Source organism: Oncorhynchus mykiss, chromosome 5 (assembly GCF_057628025.1).
Source record: "Oncorhynchus mykiss isolate SJ-2025 chromosome 5, ASM5762802v1, whole genome shotgun sequence".
NCBI lineage: Eukaryota > Metazoa > Chordata > Actinopteri > Salmoniformes > Salmonidae > Oncorhynchus > Oncorhynchus mykiss.
In genome coordinates, this window is record NC_143026.1 from 2,967,473 (window position 1) to 2,988,185 (window position 20,713).

The window sequence follows — 20,713 nt, forward strand, 5'->3', positions numbered from 1 at the left end:
AGTCACATCGCCTCCTGCTGGGCTGGAGTACACGCTGTATTCTGAGAGAGTATGACCAAATATATTTACAACTAACCTCTTCTGTCTGTTTTATGACATTCTATGACAGTGTGAAGGAAAACAGCAAGGTGACTGACTCATATGTCCCACATTACAATAAACAGTCATTCAATAAACAGCCACACAATAATTGAGCTAAACTCTGAAATCCATGTCAGCTGGTGCAAGCATTTTATTGGCCAGAGCGTTAAAACCGCAATGTATCATGGGTAAATTGTGACTGACTGATCTACAAATAATGTTGAGTAGGTATTTATGATGCAATGTGATTTGTCAATCAGTCAGGCAGTCGCTTTGAAGCTCTCGGCAGGCCGTCTGGGCTGAGCTGCCTGGTGGGGTCTTGGCTCGATGGAAACAGCTTTTGTCTAATTCAATTCAGAAACAGATTTTTCGTAGCAAATTAGGAGAATTTACCCAGCAAGTTAGGATAACTCGAGTAGCAGGTTAGGATATTTAGGTAAAGGTTAGCGGTTGATGTTAATTAGATAAATGCTGGTTTCCTTCCAGTCATGACCGTCTTCTGGTCGTCACTAGTTATCACAGCCACAAAGTCAGAAGCCGCCAACTCGACCAATCAGATGAGGGAGTGTGAAACGAGGCATTTCGCAGGAAATTGCATATCTGGAGTTCAAGTTTGAGGAACAACTAAGTAACTAAATACATTCAAGAACAAGAGTTGCACAATTGGCAACAAGTAAAAAAATTAAAAAAAAAAGGTTTTCATGGTGTCACCAATCATATTCGCGCCCGTCTCATTGGACTGATTCATATGGTTAAATTATGTCAGAACAATGGCGCAACAAGGGTTGCAAAATTACTGGAACTTAATTAAATTCCCTGGTTTTCCCAAAATCCCAGTTGAGGATGTGACGTGTTAGAGTTGCGTTAATTCGAATCTGGTCCCGGAATTAAGATCCGGCATCCTTCAAACTTAATTTTTGGAAAACCAGTGAACTCTCCCTCAATGTGAGCAAGACAAAAGAGATGATCGTGGACTACAGGAAAAGGAGGGCCGAAGAGGCCCCCAATAACATCGACGGGGCTGCAGTGGAGCGGGTCGAGAGTTTCAAGTTCCTTGGTGTCCACATCACCAACAAACTATCATGGTCCAAGATAGTTGTGAAGAGGGCACGACAGCACCTTTCCACCCTCAGGAGACTGAAAAGATTTGTCATGGGTCCCCAGATCCTCAAAAAGTTCTACAGCTACACCATCGAGAGCATCCTGACCGGTTGCGTCACCGCCTGGTACGGCAACCGCTCGGGCTCCGACCATAAGGCGCTACAGAGGGTAGTGTAGTGTAGCGGCCCTACAGTTGTGTAATTATGTTGCAGCTTCAGCACATACACAGTGTTTATCGTATGGTTGGGCGGAGAGAGAGAGAGAGATCTGCCCGGGTTACAGGCACTAGCGGTCTTTGTTTGACACAGAGCGGCAAGTCAGAGCCAGGCCCAAATCAATTGCCGTCAGGCTTCCTCGAGTCATTTGTGTCTGAATTATTTAATCAAACTGTGTGCTTAAAGTATCAGACAAGCTCAGTGCATATAGTTATAATATATATATATATATTTTTACACATGGTGTTTTTATATATAGAAAAATACACGTTTGAAAATGTAAAAGGTCGGAAAAAAAGAGACGTCACTCGGTGGACCAAGATTTGTTTTAGTTGGGGACACCTCTACTCCCTACCTTGTCGGTTTACCCAGTATCAAAGGCTGGGATTAAAAATCTCTCAATATCATTACGTTTTCTGGTGTTTTGTAACAGATCTCTGTCCATTCATTAAAATGGCCACTGCAGTTTGGATAGATTGTTATCAGTTAAAAAAAATAAATAGCTTCCCGCATTCTTTTGGCAAATTTGCTGCAAACTAAACAGTGTGCCACAAAATGTGCCAGAAGTTTGCAAACATTTGCCACTAGTGGTGAATCTGCGGCAAACCTTTGGCAACAATAATATTTATCAGGCAAACAGTTTCCCAGAAGCCGTTTCTGGTAAACACATGAGTTACAAGACCAGTAACTGTTGGGAAATGGAAACCAAGTTATCTAGCTAGCTACAGTACCTACCAAATGTGTCTGATGGGTGTCTAACTTATTCATTAAACATATTAAAAAAAACTTTAGTTAGCAATGTCATGTTTTATGTAATAGAGTGAAACACATTTTGTTAATACCAGTTTCAATCTGTCGGCGCCACTGACTGACTGGCTAACGCTTAGCTAGCTAAAGTGAGCTATCATATTTTTGCACAAATCATGTGATGGGTACCTAGCTAACTGATGATTTGCCCCAAACACTTGTAATTTTAGGGGAATACGGTGCTGTTTTATAATACAACATATGCATGTCAATATGCTAGTGCCCCGGTTCAGTAGCATATTACCTAGGACAACAGCTGAGGTAGCTAGCTAGCAACAATATGAGTCGATTTGACATCAGAGTAAAACTTCCCCGTAGCAGATGGATACCCTTCTCCTACCTGTGGTGTTGGAGGAGGCTGTATTGGGAGGAGGATAGCATCGACACCCTAGAAAGATGTTTGTGATGCGCTCCCTTCATAACGCTTTTTTTGAGTGATAAATTAGTATATCGTCTTCGAGATTGATAAGGTAGGTAAATGTATGTATTATTCTCATAAATGTAGCAGATACATTCATTCTTTCTAACAATTAGATCTTTCATTGTTTTAAAACAAGTAGCTAGCTTATCTTGATAATTTAAGTACAGAAATAATGTGTCCCAAACAGGTCAAGGCTTCTTGCAAGTTACACTCAACAAAATGTTGGGTTGTTTGGATGACCTAATTGCTGGGTTGCAGGCACTGGGGTCAATAGTTGTGTTGTTTTCTGTAAATATAGCGAGGTTTGGTTGTTGGTGCTGGGTTATTACATGATGGATGGGGAGCGTCGCTGCACAGCTATTTTCAGGTCTCTCCAGAGATGTTCGATTGGGGGTCAAGTCTGGGCTCTGGCTGGGCCACTCAAGGAAATTCAGAGACTTGTCCCAAAGCCAGTCCTGCGTTGTCTTGGCTGTGTGCTTAGGGTCGTTGTCCTTTTGGAAAGTGAACCTTCAGCCCAGTCTGAGGTCCTGAGAGCACTGGAGCAGATTTTCATCAAGGATCTCTGTACTTTGCTCTGTTCATCTTTCCCTCAATCGTGACTAATCTCCCAGACACTGCCGCTGAAAAACATCCCCACAGCATGATGCTGCCACCACCATGCTTCACCGTAGGGATGGTGCCAGGTTTCCTCCAGACGTGACGCTTGGCATTCAGGCCAAAGAGTTCAATCTTGGTTTCATCAGACCAGAGAATCTTGTTTCTCATGGTCAGAGTCCTTTAGGTGTCTTTTGGCAAACTTCAAGCGGCTGTCATGTGGCTTTCGTCTGGCCACTTCCAGCCTAGAGCGTTGGGCCCGTAACTGAAAGGTTGCTAGATTGAATCCCCGAGCTGACAAGGTCAAAATCTGTTGTCCTGCCCCTGAACAAGGCAGTTAACCCACTGTTCCTAGGGCATCATTGTAAGTAAGAATTTATTCTTAACTGACTTGCCTAGTTAAATAAAGGTTAAATAAAAAATACATCTCTAGAACAGCATTAGCCTACCATCTGTGGAGAATAGATGATAGATAACACTAGAATAGCATTAGCCTACCATCTGTGGAGAATAGATGATAGATAACACTAGAATAGCATTAGCCTACCATCTGAGGAGAATAGATGATAGATAACACTAGAATAGCATTAGCCTACCATCTGTGGAGAATAGATGATAGATAACACTAGAATAGCATTAGCCTACCATCTGAGGAGAATAGATGATAGATAACACTAGAATAGCATTAGCCTACCATCTGTGGAGAATAGATGATAGATAACACTAGAATAGCATTAGCCTACCATCTGAGGAGAATAGATGATAGATAACACTAGAATAGCATTAGCCTACCATCTGAGGAGAATAGATGATAGATAACACTAGAATAGCATTAGCCTACCATCTGAGGAGAATAGATGATAGATAACACTAGAATAGCATTAGCCTACCATCTGAGGAGAATAGATGATAGATAACACTAGAATAGCATTAGCCTACCATCTGAGGAGAATAGATGATAGATAACACTAGAATAGCATTAGCCTACCATCTGAGGAGAATAGATGATAGATAACACTAGAATAGCATTAGCCTACCATCTGTGGAGAATAGATGATAGATAACACTAGAATAGCATTAGCCTACCATCTGTGGAGAATAGATGATAGATAACACTAGAATAGCATTAGCCTACCATCTGAGGAGAATAGATGATAGATAACACTAGAATAGCATTAGCCTACCATCTGAGGAGAATAGATGATAGATAACACTAGAATAGCATTAGCCTACCATCTGAGGAGAATAGATGATAGATAACACTAGAATAGCATTAGCCTACCATCTGAGGAGAATAGATGATAGATAACACTAGAATAGCATTAGCCTACCATCTGAGGAGAATAGATGATAGATAACACTAGAATAGCATTAGCCTACCATCTGAGGAGAATAGATGATAGATAACACTAGAATAGCATTAGCCTACCATCTGAGGAGAATAGATGATAGATAACACTAGAATAGCATTAGCCTACCATCTGAGGAGAATAGATGATAGATAACACTAGAATAGCATTAGCCTACCATCTGAGGAGAATAGATGATAGATAACACTAGAATAGCATTAGCCTACCATCTGAGGAGAATAGATGATAGATAACACTAGAATAGCATTAGCCTACCATCTGAGGAGAATAGATGATAGATAACACTAGAATAGCATTAGCCTACCATCTGAGGAGAATAGATGATAGATAACACTAGAATAGCATTAGCCTACCATCTGAGGAGAATAGATGATAGATAACACTAGAATAGCATTAGCCTACCATCTGAGAATAGATGATAGATAACACTAGAATAGCATTAGCCTACCATCTGAGGAGAATAGATGATAGATAACACTAGAATAGCATTAGCCTACCATCTGTGGAGAATAGATGATAGATAACACTAGAATAGCATTAGCCTACCATCTGAGGAGAATAGATGATAGATAACACTAGAATAGCATTAGCCTACCATCTGTGGAGAATAGATGATAGATAACACTAGAATAGCATTAGCCTACCATCTGAGGAGAATAGATGATAGATAACACTAGAATAGCATTAGCCTACCATCTGTGGAGAATAGATGATAGATAACACTAGAATAGCATTAGCCTACCATCTGAGGAGAATAGATGATAGATAACACTAGAATAGCATTAGCCTACCATCTGAGGAGAATAGATGATAGATAACACTAGAATAGCATTAGCCTACCATCTGAGGAGAATAGATGATAGATAACACTAGAATAGCATTAGCCTACCATCTGAGGAGAATAGATGATAGATAACACTAGAATAGCATTAGCCTACCATCTGAGAATAGATGATAGATAACACTAGAATAGCATTAGCCTACCATCTGAGGAGAATAGATGATAGATAACACTAGAATAGCATTAGCCTACCATCTGAGGAGAATAGATGATAGATAACACTAGAATAGCATTAGCCTACCATCTGAGGAGAATAGATGATAGATAACACTAGAATAGCATTAGCCTACCATCTGAGGAGAATAGATGATAGATAACACTAGAATAACATTAGCCTACCATCTGAGGAGAATAGATGATAGATAACACTAGAATAGCATTAGCCTACCATCTGAGGAGAATAGATGATAGATAACACTAGAATAACATTAGCCTACCATCTGTGGAGAATAGATGATAGATAACACTAGAATAGCATTAGCCTACCATCTGAGGAGAATAGATGATAGATAACACTAGAATAGCATTAGCCTACCATCTGAGGAGAATAGATGATAGATAACACTAGAATAGCATTAGCCTACCATCTGAGGAGAATAGATGATAGATAACACTAGAATAACATTAGCCTACCATCTGAGGAGAATAGATGATAGATAACACTAGAATAGCATTAGCCTACCATCTGAGGAGAATAGATGATAGATAACACTAGAATAACATTAGCCTACCATCTGAGGAGAATAGATGATAGATAACACTAGAATAGCATTAGCCTACCATCTGAGGAGAATAGATGATAGATAACACTAGGATAGCATTAGCCTACCATCTGTGGAGAATAGATGATAGATAACACTAGAATAGCATTAGCCTACCATCTGTGGAGAATAGATGATAGATAACACTAGAATAGCATTAGCCTACCATCTGTGGAGAATAGATGATAGATAACACTAGAATAGCATTAGCCTACCATCTGAGGAGAATAGATGATAGATAACACTAGAATAGCATTAGCCTACCATCTGTGGAGAATAGATGATAGATAACACTAGAATAGCATTAGCCTACCATCTGTGGAGAATAGATGATAGATAACACTAGAATAGCATTAGCCTACCATCTGAGGAGAATAGATGATAGATAACACTAGAATAGCATTAGCCTACCATCTGAGGAGAATAGATGATAGATAACACTAGAATAGCATTAGCCTACCATCTGAGAATAGATGATAGATAACACTAGAATAGCATTAGCCTACCATCTGAGGAGAATAGATGATAGATAACACTAGAATAGCATTAGCCTACCATCTGTGGAGAATAGATGATAGATAACACTAGAATAGCATTAGCCTACCATCTGTGGAGAATAGATGATAGATAACACTAGAATAGCATTAGCCTACCATCTGAGGAGAATAGATGATAGATAACACTAGAATAGCATTAGCCTACCATCTGAGGAGAATAGATGATAGATAACACTAGAATAGCATTAGCCTACCATCTGAGGAGAATAGATGATAGATAACACTAGAATAGAATTAGCCTACCATCTGAGGAGAATAGATGATAGATAACACTAGAATAGCATTAGCCTACCATCTGAGGAGAATAGATGATAGATAACACTAGAATAGCATTAGCCTACCATCTGTGGAGAATAGATGATAGATAACACTAGAATAGCATTAGCCTACCATCTGAGGAGAATAGATGATAGATAACACTAGAATAGCATTAGCCTACCATCTGTGGAGAATAGATGATAGATAACACTAGAATAGCATTAGCCTACCATCTGTGGAGAATAGATGATAGATAACACTAGAATAGCATTAGCCTACCATCTGAGGAGAATAGATGATAGATAACACTAGAATAGCATTAGCCTACCATCTGTGGAGAATAGATGATAGATAACACTAGAATAGCATTAGCCTACCATCTGTGGAGAATAGATGATAGATAACACTAGAATAGCATTAGCCTACCATCTGAGGAGAATAGATGATAGATAACACTAGAATAGCATTAGCCTACCATCTGAGGAGAATAGATGATAGATAACACTAGAATAGAATTAGCCTACCATCTGAGGAGAATAGATGATAGATAACACTAGAATAGCATTAGCCTACCATCTGAGGAGAATAGATGATAGATAACACTAGAATAGCATTAGCCTACCATCTGTGGAGAATAGATGATAGATAACACTAGAATAGCATTAGCCTACCATCTGAGGAGAATAGATGATAGATAACACTAGAATAGCATTAGCCTACCATCTGTGGAGAATAGATGATAGATAACACTAGAATAGCATTAGCCTACCATCTGTGGAGAATAGATGATAGATAACACTAGAATAGCATTAGCCTACCATCTGAGGAGAATAGATGATAGATAACACTAGAATAGCATTAGCCTACCATCTGTGGAGAATAGATGATAGATAACACTAGAATAGCATTAGCCTACCATCTGAGGAGAATAGATGATAGATAACACTAGAATAGCATTAGCCTACCATCTGTGGAGAATAGATGATAGATAACACTAGAATAGCATTAGCCTACCATCTGAGGAGAATAGATGATAGATAACACTAGAATAGCATTAGCCTACCATCTGTGGAGAATAGATGATAGATAACACTAGAATAGCATTAGCCTACCATCTGTGGAGAATAGATGATAGATAACACTAGAATAGCATTAGCCTACCATCTGAGGAGAATAGATGATAGATAACACTAGAATAGCATTAGCCTACCATCTGTGGAGAATAGATGATAGATAACACTAGAATAGCATTAGCCTACCATCTGAGGAGAATAGATGATAGATAACACTAGAATAGCATTAGCCTACCATCTGAGGAGAATAGATGATAGATAACACTAGAATAGCATTAGCCTACCATCTGAGGAGAATAGATGATAGATAACACTAGAATAGCATTAGCCTACCATCTGAGGAGAATAGATGATAGATAACACTAGAATAGCATTAGCCTACCATCTGTGGAGAATAGATGATAGATAACACTAGAATAGCATTAGCCTACCATCTGAGGAGAATAGATGATAGATAACACTAGAATAGCATTAGCCTACCATCTGAGGAGAATAGATGATAGATAACACTAGAATAGCATTAGCCTACCATCTGAGGAGAATAGATGATAGATAACACTAGAATAGCATTAGCCTACCATCTGTGGAGAATAGATGATAGATAACACTAGAATAGCATTAGCCTACCATCTGTGGAGAATAGATGATAGATAACACTAGAATAGCATTAGCCTACCATCTGAGGAGAATAGATGATAGATAACACTAGAATAGCATTAGCCTACCATCTGTGGAGAATAGATGATAGATAACACTAGAATAGCATTAGCCTACCATCTGAGGAGAATAGATGATAGATAACACTAGAATAGCATTAGCCTACCATCTGTGGAGAATAGATGATAGATAACACTAGAATAGCATTAGCCTACCATCTGAGGAGAATAGATGATAGATAACACTAGAATAGCATTAGCCTACCATCTGTGGAGAATAGATGATAGATAACACTAGAATAGCATTAGCCTACCATCTGTGGAGAATAGATGATAGATAACACTAGAATAGCATTAGCCTACCATCTGTGGAGAATAGATGATAGATAACACTAGAATAGCATTAGCCTACCATCTGAGGAGAATAGATGATAGATAACACTAGAATAGCATTAGCCTACCATCTGAGGAGAATAGATGATAGATAACACTAGAATAGAATTAGCCTACCATCTGAGGAGAATAGATGATAGATAACACTAGAATAGCATTAGCCTACCATCTGAGGAGAATAGATGATAGATAACACTAGAATAGCATTAGCCTACCATCTGTGGAGAATAGATGATAGATAACACTAGAATAGCATTAGCCTACCATCTGAGGAGAATAGATGATAGATAACACTAGAATAGCATTAGCCTACCATCTGTGGAGAATAGATGATAGATAACACTAGAATAGCATTAGCCTACCATCTGTGGAGAATAGATGATAGATAACACTAGAATAGCATTAGCCTACCATCTGAGGAGAATAGATGATAGATAACACTAGAATAGCATTAGCCTACCGTCTGTGGAGAATAGATGATAGATAACACTAGAATAGCATTAGCCTACCATCTGAGGAGAATAGATGATAGATAACACTAGAATAGCATTAGCCTACCATCTGTGGAGAATAGATGATAGATAACACTAGAATAGCATTAGCCTACCATCTGAGGAGAATAGATGATAGATAACACTAGAATAGCATTAGCCTACCATCTGTGGAGAATAGATGATAGATAACACTAGAATAGCATTAGCCTACCATCTGTGGAGAATAGATGATAGATAACACTAGAATAGCATTAGCCTACCATCTGAGGAGAATAGATGATAGATAACACTAGAATAGCATTAGCCTACCATCTGTGGAGAATAGATGATAGATAACACTAGAATAGCATTAGCCTACCATCTGAGGAGAATAGATGATAGATAACACTAGAATAGCATTAGCCTACCATCTGAGGAGAATAGATGATAGATAACACTAGAATAGCATTAGCCTACCATCTGAGGAGAATAGATGATAGATAACACTAGAATAGCATTAGCCTACCATCTGAGGAGAATAGATGATAGATAACACTAGAATAGCATTAGCCTACCATCTGAGGAGAATAGATGATAGATAACACTAGAATAGCATTAGCCTACCATCTGAGGAGAATAGATGATAGATAACACTAGAATAGCATTAGCCTACCATCTGAGGAGAATAGATGATAGATAACACTAGAATAGCATTAGCCTACCATCTGAGGAGAATAGATGATAGATAACACTAGAATAGCATTAGCCTACCATCTGAGGAGAATAGATGATAGATAACACTAGAATAGCATTAGCCTACCATCTGAGGAGAATAGATGATAGATAACACTCGAATAGCATTAGCCTACCATCTGTGGAGAATAGATGATAGATAACACTAGAATAGCATTAGCCTACCATCTGTGGAGAATAGATGATAGATAACACTAGAATAGCATTAGCCTACCATCTGTGGAGAATAGATGATAGATAACACTAGAATAGCATTAGCCTACCATCTGAGAATAGATGATAGATAACACTAGAATAGCATTAGCCTACCATCTGAGAATAGATGATAGATAACACTAGAATAGCATTAGCCTACCATCTGAGAATAGATGATAGATAACACTAGAATAGCATTAGCCTACCATCTGAGAATAGATGATAGATAACACTAGAATAGCATTAGCCTACCATCTGAGAATAGATGATAGATAACACTAGAATAGCATTAGCCTACCATCTGTGGAGAATAGATGATAGATAACACTAGAATAGCATTAGCCTACCATCTGAGGAGAATAGATGATAGATAACACTAGAATAGCATTAGCCTACCATCTGAGGAGAATAGATGATAGATAACACTAGAATAGCATTAGCCTACCATCTGAGGAGAATAGATGATAGATAACACTAGAATAGCATTAGCCTACCATCTGAGGAGAATAGATGATAGATAACACTAGAATAGCATTAGCCTACCATCTGAGGAGAATAGATGATAGATAACACTAGAATAGCATTAGCCTACCATCTGAGGAGAATAGATGATAGATAACACTAGAATAGCATTAGCCTACCATCTGAGGAGAATAGATGATAGATAACACTAGAATAGCATTAGCCTACCATCTGAGGAGAATAGATGATAGATAACACTAGAATAGCATTAGCCTACCATCTGAGGAGAATAGATGATAGATAACACTAGAATAGCATTAGCCTACCATCTGAGGAGAATAGATGATAGATAACACTCGAATAGCATTAGCCTACCATCTGTGGAGAATAGATGATAGATAACACTAGAATAGCATTAGCCTACCATCTGTGGAGAATAGATGATAGATAACACTAGAATAGCATTAGCCTACCATCTGTGGAGAATAGATGATAGATAACACTAGAATAGCATTAGCCTACCATCTGAGAATAGATGATAGATAACACTAGAATAGCATTAGCCTACCATCTGAGAATAGATGATAGATAACACTAGAATAGCATTAGCCTACCATCTGAGAATAGATGATAGATAACACTAGAATAGCATTAGCCTACCATCTGTGGAGAATAGATGATAGATAACACTAGAATAGCATTAGCCTACCATCTGAGGAGAATAGATGATAGATAACACTAGAATAGCATTAGCCTACCATCTGTGGAGAATAGATGATAGATAACACTAGAATAGCATTAGCCTACCATCTGAGGAGAATAGATGATAGATAACACTAGAATAGCATTAGCCTACCATCTGAGGAGAATAGATGATAGATAACACTAGAATAGCATTAGCCTACCATCTGAGGAGAATAGATGATAGATAACACTAGAATAGCATTAGCCTACCATCTGAGGAGAATAGATGATAGATAACACTAGAATAGCATTAGCCTACCATCTGAGGAGAATAGATGATAGATAACACTAGAATAGCATTAGCCTACCATCTGAGGAGAATAGATGATAGATAACACTAGAATAGCATTAGCCTACCATCTGAGGAGAATAGATGATAGATAACACTAGAATAGCATTAGCCTACCATCTGAGGAGAATAGATGATAGATAACACTAGAATAGCATTAGCCTACCATCTGAGGAGAATAGATGATAGATAACACTAGAATAGCATTAGCCTACCATCTGAGGAGAATAGATGATAGATAACACTAGAATAGCATTAGCCTACCATCTGAGGAATACATTTAGAATAGATAGCTCATTGCATTTCAAAAATGTTAGTAAGATGAAAACATAGAAATTCTTCCCTTTAATTTTTTTTTTTTTTTATCAACCTGCCTCACACTAGATTTAGGGGTCAATTATTTATAATCTAGGGTATAAAGATACAACACTTTGCTAGGGGTGAAAACAGTTTATTTGGTGTTCAGCAAAGAGGAGGAGAAGAGTCACATGCACCGCTTGGCTGTTTGGGGGTTTCAGGCTGGGTTTCTGGACAGCACTTAGACATGTCAGGCTTCATAAATACATTTGATTGGTTGGTTTCTGGACAGCACTTAGACATGTCAGGCTTCATAAATACATTTGATTGGTTGGTTTCCGTACAGCACTTTGAGACATCAGCTGACGACTTCATAAATACATTTGATTGGTTGGTTTCCGGACAGCACTTTGAGACATCAGCTGACGACTTCATAAATACATTTGATTGGTTGGTTTCCGTACAGCACTTTGAGACATCAGCTGACGACTTCATAAATACATTTGATTGGTTGGTTTCCGGACAGCACTTTGAGACATCAGCTGACGACTTCATAAATACATTTTATTGATTGGTTGATTGATGTCACCGTCAAATATCAAACAAATATTTATGTGAAGTGTGAATGTTACTCAAAAAAAAAAGTTTGTCCCACTTGAAGACAACAGGATGTCGTTCCCCCCCCCCCCCCCCCCCCCCAGGGCCCAACACAGAACAGCAGCATGGGAAAATAGAGTAGAACATGAAATAACGAAACATTGAAAAGAGTTGGACCATTATACATGAAAACGATGGGTTATTTTCTTTATGAAGGAATCAATCTGGCTCAATGTGACATCTTCAGCATTCAGACCAACGACAACTAAATTATGTCAAGTGAAATGATTATTTCAAAACAAAATCAAGAATGTTGTTACGTATGATGAAATATGTTTTCTTGTCGGCAGTGGTCTGCCGCCCGCTTGGTTGTTTTATGGAATTATTTCAAAGGCATTGTCCAGACACCAGGTGACAGAAGACAGTACCCATTTACATTTACAGACAGACAGGGATAAGAACACGACAGACAGACAGACAGACAGGGATAAGAACACGACAGACAGACAGACAGACAGAGAGACAGACAGGGATAAGAACACCACAGACAGACAGACAGACAGACAGACAGACAGACAGACAGACAGACAGACAGACAGACAGACAGACAGACAGACAGACAGACAGACAGACAGACATGGATAAGAACACCACAGACAGACAGACAGACAGACAGACATGGATAAGAACACCACAGACAGACAGACAGACAGACAGACAGACAGACAGACAGACAGACAGACAGACAGACAGACAGACAGACAGACAGGGATAAGAACACACTGTGACGTCCAGGTTCACAGCGTCCCAAATCGCATCCTATTCCCTATAAGTAGTGCAGTACAAAGAGAACAGGATGCCATTTGAGAGGGAGCCTGGTCCACAACTAACAGGCAGAACATAGGAGGAGAAGGGCTGCATAAATAGCAGCACTACTTATCATACAGTACCACGCAGTACGACGCAGTATCACGCAGTACGACGCAGTATCACGCAGTACGACGCAGTATCACGCAGTACGAAGCAGGATCACGCAGTACCACGCAGTATCACGGAGTACCACGCAGTATCACGCAGTACCACGCAGTATCACGGAGTACCACGCAGTACCACACAGTACCACGCTGTATCACGCAGGACCACGCAGTACCACGCAGTATCACGCAGTACCACTCAGTACCACTCAGTACGACGAAGTACCACGCAGTACCACGCAGTACCACGCAGTATCACGCAGTACCACGCAGTACCACAGTACCACGCAGTACCGCGCAGTACCACGCAGTACCACACAGTACCACACAGTACCACACAGTACAGAAGTCCTCCATTATTCAACCCTGCATCACCAGGAATAATAACGTGTACTTGCAGTTCTGTTCCGACAAGGTATTGAACTCTGACCCCACGAGGTCAAAGGTACTGTTCAGTAGCATACTGAAGAAACTGAGGGTTCAAACCAAAAGAAGCCTCTTGAAGAGAGGAAGTGTTTCTAAGCCAATCACTCACACTGCCATACATAAAAAACAAAAATATAGGAGACAATATACAGCTGGTAAGTAATCAACAGAGTTTCTCATCATGCCAAAACACACCTTCACACTTCAGAGAGACACAGAATGATCTAAAACTCAGCATTCTAACTAAAACAAGGGAGAAAAGCACTGGTCTATTCCCTGATGAAACATCTAGCATTCCTGATACAGAATGAGAATCCTATGGGTGTTCGATCCCCTAAGAGATCTGGAACATGGTTCAGAGGGTTCCCCTAACCCCTAATGCTGCAGCTGGGTTATGGTTGTGCACCACGGGGCCAGATCTTCATTCCTTTAAGGGTCTGTAGCTGCTTGGTTAAACTGTGAGGAGGGAAGGCGAGGCTGGTTTGGTTTCTTCTAGCGCCAGACAGAGAAAAAGGCTCAGTGTTTCTCATGCATTGGGGCGGCTCTGGGTTGACTGACAGATCAAGAACAGGAAGGGATTGTACTTGCACAGGAAGTGGGAAGTCAGAACAGGAGCGAGTTCAGTTAATCATTGGTTGCGTCTGAATTGGCACACTATTCCTTATATAGTGCCTATAGAGCAGGGGTATTGAACTCTGACCCCACGAGGTCAGGGGTATTGAGGTCAGGGGTATTGAACTCTGACCCCACGAGGTCAGGGGTATTGAAACTCTGACCCCACGAGGTCAGGGGTATTGAACTCTGACCCCACGAGGTCAGGGGTATTGAACTCTGACCCCACGAGGTCAGGGGTATTGAAACTCTGACCCCACGAGGTCCGGAGCCTGCTGGGTTTCTGTTTTACCTGATCATTATTGCACCCACCTGGTGTCCCAGATCTAAATCAGGCCCTGATTAGAGGGGAATCACCCACCTGGTGTCCCAGGTCTAAATCAGGCCCTGATTAGAGGGGAATCACTCACCTGGTGTCCCAGGTCTAAATCAGGCCCTGATTAGAGGGGAATCACCCACCTGGTGTCCCAGGTTTAAATCAGGCCCTGATTAGAGGGGAATCACCCACCTGGTGTCCCAGGTTTAAATCAGGCCCTGATTAGAGGGGAATCACCCACCTGGTGTCCCAGGTCTAAATCAGTCCCTGATTAGAGGGGAATCACCCACCTGGTGTCCCAGGTCTAAATCAGGCCCTGATTAGAGGGGAATCACCCACCTGGTGTCCCAGGTCTAAATCAGGCCCTGATTAGAGGGGAATCACCCACCTGGTGTCCCAGGTCTAAATCAGTCCCTGATTAGAGGGGAATCACCCACCTGGTGTCCCAGGTCTAAATCAGGCCCTGATTAGAGGGGAATCACCCACCTGGTGTCCCAGGTCTAAATCAGTCCCTGATTAGAGGGGAATCACCCACCTGGTGTCCCAGGTCTAAATCAGCCCCTGATTAGAGGGGAATCACCCACCTGGTGTCCCAGGTCTAAATCAGTCCCTGATTAGAGGGGAATCACCCACCTGGTGTCCCAGGTCTAAATCAGCCCCTGATTAGAGGGGAATCACCCACCTGGTGTCCCAGGTCTAAATCAGTCCCTGATTAGAGGGGAATCACTCACCTGGTGTCCCAGGTCTAAATCAGGCCCTGATTAGAGGGGAATCACCCACCTGGTGTCCCAGGTTTAAATCAGGCCCTGATTAGAGGGGAATCACCCACCTGGTGTCCCAGGTTTAAATCAGTCCCTGATTAGAGGGGAATCACCCACCTGGTGTCCCAGGTCTAAATCAGTCCCTGATTAGAGGGGAATCACCCACCTGGTGTCCCAGGTCTAAATCAGGCCCTGATTAGAGGGGAATCACCCACCTGGTGTCCCAGGTCTAAATCAGGCCCTGATTAGAGGGGAATCACCCACCTGGTGTCCCAGGTCTAAATCAGTCCCTGATTAGAGGGGAATCACCCACCTGGTGTCCCAGGTCTAAATCAGGCCCTGATTAGAGGGGAATCACCCACCTGGTGTCCCAGGTCTAAATCAGTCCCTGATTAGAGGGGAATCACCCACCTGGTGTCCCAGGTCTAAATCAGCCCCTGATTAGAGGGGAATCACCCACCTGGTGTCCCAGGTCTAAATCAGTCCCTGATTAGAGGGGAATCACCCACCTGGTGTCCCAGGTCTAAATCAGCCCCTGATTAGAGGGGAATCACCCACCTGGTGTCCCAGGTCTAAATCAGTCCCTGATTAGAGGGGAATCACCCACCTGGTGTCCCAGGTCTAAATCAGTCCCTGATTAGAGGGGAATCACCCACCTGGTGTCCCAGGTCTAAATCAGGCCCTGATTAGAGGGGAATCACCCACCTGGTGTCCCAGGTCTAAATCAGTCCCTGATTAGAGGGGAATCACCCACCTGGTGTCCCAGGTCTAAATCAGTCCCTGATTAGAGGGGAATCACCCACCTGGTGTCCCAGGTCTAAACCAGTCCCTGATTAGAGGGGAATCACCCACCTGGTGTCCCAGGTCTAAATCAGTCCCTGATTAGAGGGGAATCACCCACCTGGTGTCCCAGGTCTAAATCAGGCCCTGATTAGAGGGGAATCACCCACCTGGTGTCCCAGGTCTAAATCAGTCCCTGATTAGAGGGGAATCACCCACCTGGTGTCCCAGGTCTAAACCAGTCCTTGATTAGAGGGGAATCACCCACCTGGTGTCCCAGGTCTAAATCAGTCCCTGATTAGAGGGGAATCACCCACCTGGTGTCCCAGGTCTAAACCAGTCCTTGATTAGAGGGGAATCACCCACCTGGTGTCCCAGGTCTAAATCAGGCCCTGATTAGAGGGGAATCACCCACCTGGTGTCCCAGGTCTAAATCAGGCCCTGATTAGAGGGGAACAATGAGAAGAAAAAAAATGCAGTGGAAATGGCCTGGAGCCCCAGAGTTGAGTTAGAGGGTTCTAGGGAACAGGTGTTCCAGATGCATCCAGTCAGTCTGGGCTACTGGGCCATGCTGTTGAGGCTGCTGTTGGATCCTCCCAGGCCGTTCTCGTTCTTCTGGAAACTCTTGACTGCACTAGGGACCTGTATCCCTGTACTGAGGCTCAGTCCACCACACCAAACCTGGAACACATCACATTAATACAAAACCTCTATCATAGTCAACAACATTATACCTGTAGATAACAGGTTACCGTGGACCACAATCCTACAGAGAGATCTCTCACACCCACCATGGGTGAAGAGATGGAGAGGTATGGAGATGGGGGCGGGGTTTATGACACCTCACGCCCATTGTAAAACTAAGGCAGCAGACAAAATTCCTTTGTCCTTTGGAGAACTGGCTTCAGAACATTAACATGCAATAAAATGGACTGTGGGACAATAGGTTTCGTCAGCCACAAACGGTGGTAATGACCACAGACGGAATATGAAAATGTAATGTCGTTTTTGCTATGCTATTAAAAGTTAAAGGACGACGTTATAACGAAAAACAGTGTAACTTTAAGAGTTTTCCTAGTACGTGCGTGATGTTTGCAAATTGTACGTTGTGTGGAAAATGTCCAGATCAAACAGAATGTTTTTGTAAAGATGAAATTAGTTGTCTAAAATTGGATTTGAGTAAAATCCAGACCTTGCCTCGTAACTAGTTACGCCCAGAGAACTTGCCCTGAAGGCGGTTACGCCCACTTCTGACCCGAAGGTATAAGACCTGTGAGTTAAGAATTAACATATCAGACTAAGTGACCCTGAGCTGCAGCCAAGGTCTGAGTGGTCAGGAAACCCAAAACGCAACCCGAGGTCTGAGTGGTCAGGAAACCCAAAACGCAACCCAAGGTCTGAGTGGTCAGGAAACCCAAAACGCAACCCACGGTCTGAGTGGTCAGGAAACCCAAAACTCAGCCAAGGTCTGAGTGGTCAGGAAACCCAAAACTCAGCCAAGGTCTGAGTGGTCAGGAAACCCAAAACTCAGCCAAGGTCTGAGTGGTCAGGAAACCCAAAACGCAACCCGAGGTCTGAGTGGTCAGGAAACCCAAAACTCAGCCAAGGTCTGAGTGGTCAGGAAACCCAAAACTCAGCCAAGGTCTGAGTGGTCAGGAAACCCAAAACGCAACCCGAGGTCTGAGTGGTCAGGAAACCCAAAACTCAGCCAAGGTCTGAGTGGTCAGGAAACCCAAAACGCAACCCGAGGTCTGAGTGGTCAGGAAACCCAAAACTCAGCCAAGGTCTGAGTGGTCAGGAAACCCAAAACTCAGCCAAGGTCTGAGTGGTCAGGAAACCCAAAACGCAACCCGAGGTCTGAGTGGTCAGGAAACCCAAAACGCAACACGAGGTCTGAGTGGTCAGGAAACCCAAAATGCAACACGAGGTCTGAGTGGTCAGGAAACCCAAAACGCAACCCAAGGTCTGAGTGGTCAGGGAACCCAAAACTCAGCCAAGGTCTGAGTGGTCAGGAAACCCAAAACTCAGCCAAAGTCTGAGTGGTCAGGAAACCCAAAACGCAACACGAGGTCTGAGTGGTCAGGAAACACAAAACTCAACCAAGGTCTGAGTGGTCAGGAAACCCAAAACGCAACATGAGGTCTGAGTGGTCAGGAAACCCAAAACGCAACCCGAGGTCTGAGTGGTCAGGAAACCCAAAACGCAACCCGAGGTCTGAGTGGTCAGGAAACCCAAAACGCAACCCGAGGTCTGAGTGGTCAGGAAACCCAAAACTCAGCCAAGGTCTGAGTGGTCAGGAAACCCAAAACTCAGCCCGAGGTCTGAGTGGTCAGGAAACCCAAAACTCAGCCAAGGTCTGAGTGGTCAGGAAACCCAAAACTCAGCCAAGGTCTGAGTGGTCAGGAAACCCAAAACTCAGCCAAGGTCTGAGTGGTCAGGAAACCCAAAACTCAGCCAAGGTCTGAGTGGTCAGGAAACCCAAAACTCAGCCCGAGGTCTGAGTGGTCAGGAAACCCAAAACGCAACCCGAGGTTGAAGAAGACAAAGGAACCTTTTAACAACCGACGGACGAGTAGCTGTATTTAAAGGGACCGCCCGGTCACCACTCTCCAAGGGGGTGAATTCCAGCAGGACCGCCCGGTCACCACTCTCCAAGTGGGTGAATTCCAGCAGGACCGCCCGGTCACCACTCTCCAAGGGGGTGAATTCCAGCAGGACCACCCGGTCACCACTCTCCAAGGGGGTGAATTCCAGCAGGACCGTCCGGTCACCACTCTCCAAGGGGGTAAATTCCAGCAGGACCACCCGGTCACCACTCTCCAAGGAACCGTGTGTCTACACTGTTTTCCTTCCCGCGCTGGAACCATCCACACGGCTGATTTAGCCGAGGAACGAGGACGAGGAAACAGACCACTAAGAGAAAGGACACTGACATCGTGAGGAGAAACGAGACAGAGTTACACCCGGTAACCGAAGACGGACCATCATCAGAGAAGTCTGAATCCAGTCCAAGCAGAAACACCCAATCTGAGACCTCCCACACTGTCTGCTCAGAGACCTCCCACACTGTCCACTCAGAGACCTCCCACACTGTCCACTCAGAGACCTCCCACACTGTCCACTCAGAGACACCCCATCTGAGACCTCCAACACGTAATTACATCATTATATTCTGACCCATAAGAGCGTCAGTCCGGGGTAAGGTTAGGGTTAAAATAAGCATAGCTGACAAATGCACCCAAGTGGGTTTTTCTCTCATGTACTCTCACTCTCTCTCTTTTAAATCCCCATTTTGTGTAACACGTGTCATATTGGCCCGTGTAACAGTATAACTTTAGACCGTCCCCTCGCCCATACCCGGGCGCGAACTAGGGACCTTCTGCACACATCAACAGTCACCCTCGAAGCATCGTTACCCATCGCTCCACAAAAGCCGCGGCCCTTGCAGAGCAAGGGGAACTACTACTTCTAGGTCTCAGAGCAAGTGACGTCACTGATTGAAACACTATTTAGCGCCCACGCTAACTAAGCTAGCCGTTTCACATCCGTTACACTCACCCCCCTTTTGACCTTCCTCCTTTTTCCGCAGCAACCAGTAATCCGGGTCAACAGCATCAATGTAACAGTATATTTTTAAACCGTCCCCTCGCCCATACCCGGGCGCGAACCAGGGACCTTCTGCACACATCAACAGTCACCCTCAAAGCATCGTTACCCATCGCTCCACAAAAGCCGCGGCCCTTGCAGAGCAAGGGGAACTACTACTTCTAGGTCTCAGAGCAAGTGACGTCACTGATTGAAACACTATTTAGCGCCCACGCTAACTAAGCTAGCCGTTTCACATCCGTTACACCCGCTAGGGACCAGCTCTTATCCAGAGAGACAGCGTATCAGAGGCTCTTACCC

General features: G+C 42.9%; 1 protein-coding gene across 6 annotated transcripts in view; it reads right to left on the reverse strand.

The window, feature by feature from the left end:
- Positions 1-12,479: 12,479 nt before the first annotated feature.
- LOC110523091 (FSD1-like protein) overlaps positions 12,480-20,713 on the reverse strand; it is a 75,711-nt gene continuing 67,477 nt past the window's right edge. For all 6 annotated transcript variants that reach the window (XM_090233593.1, XM_036976577.2, XM_036976576.2 and 3 more), the window contains one exon: positions 12,480-17,488. In XM_090233593.1, coding sequence (XP_090089719.1) covers positions 17,366-17,488 — 123 coding nt within the window. In that variant the 3' untranslated portion in view covers positions 12,480-17,365. The remainder of the gene's footprint in view (positions 17,489-20,713) is intronic.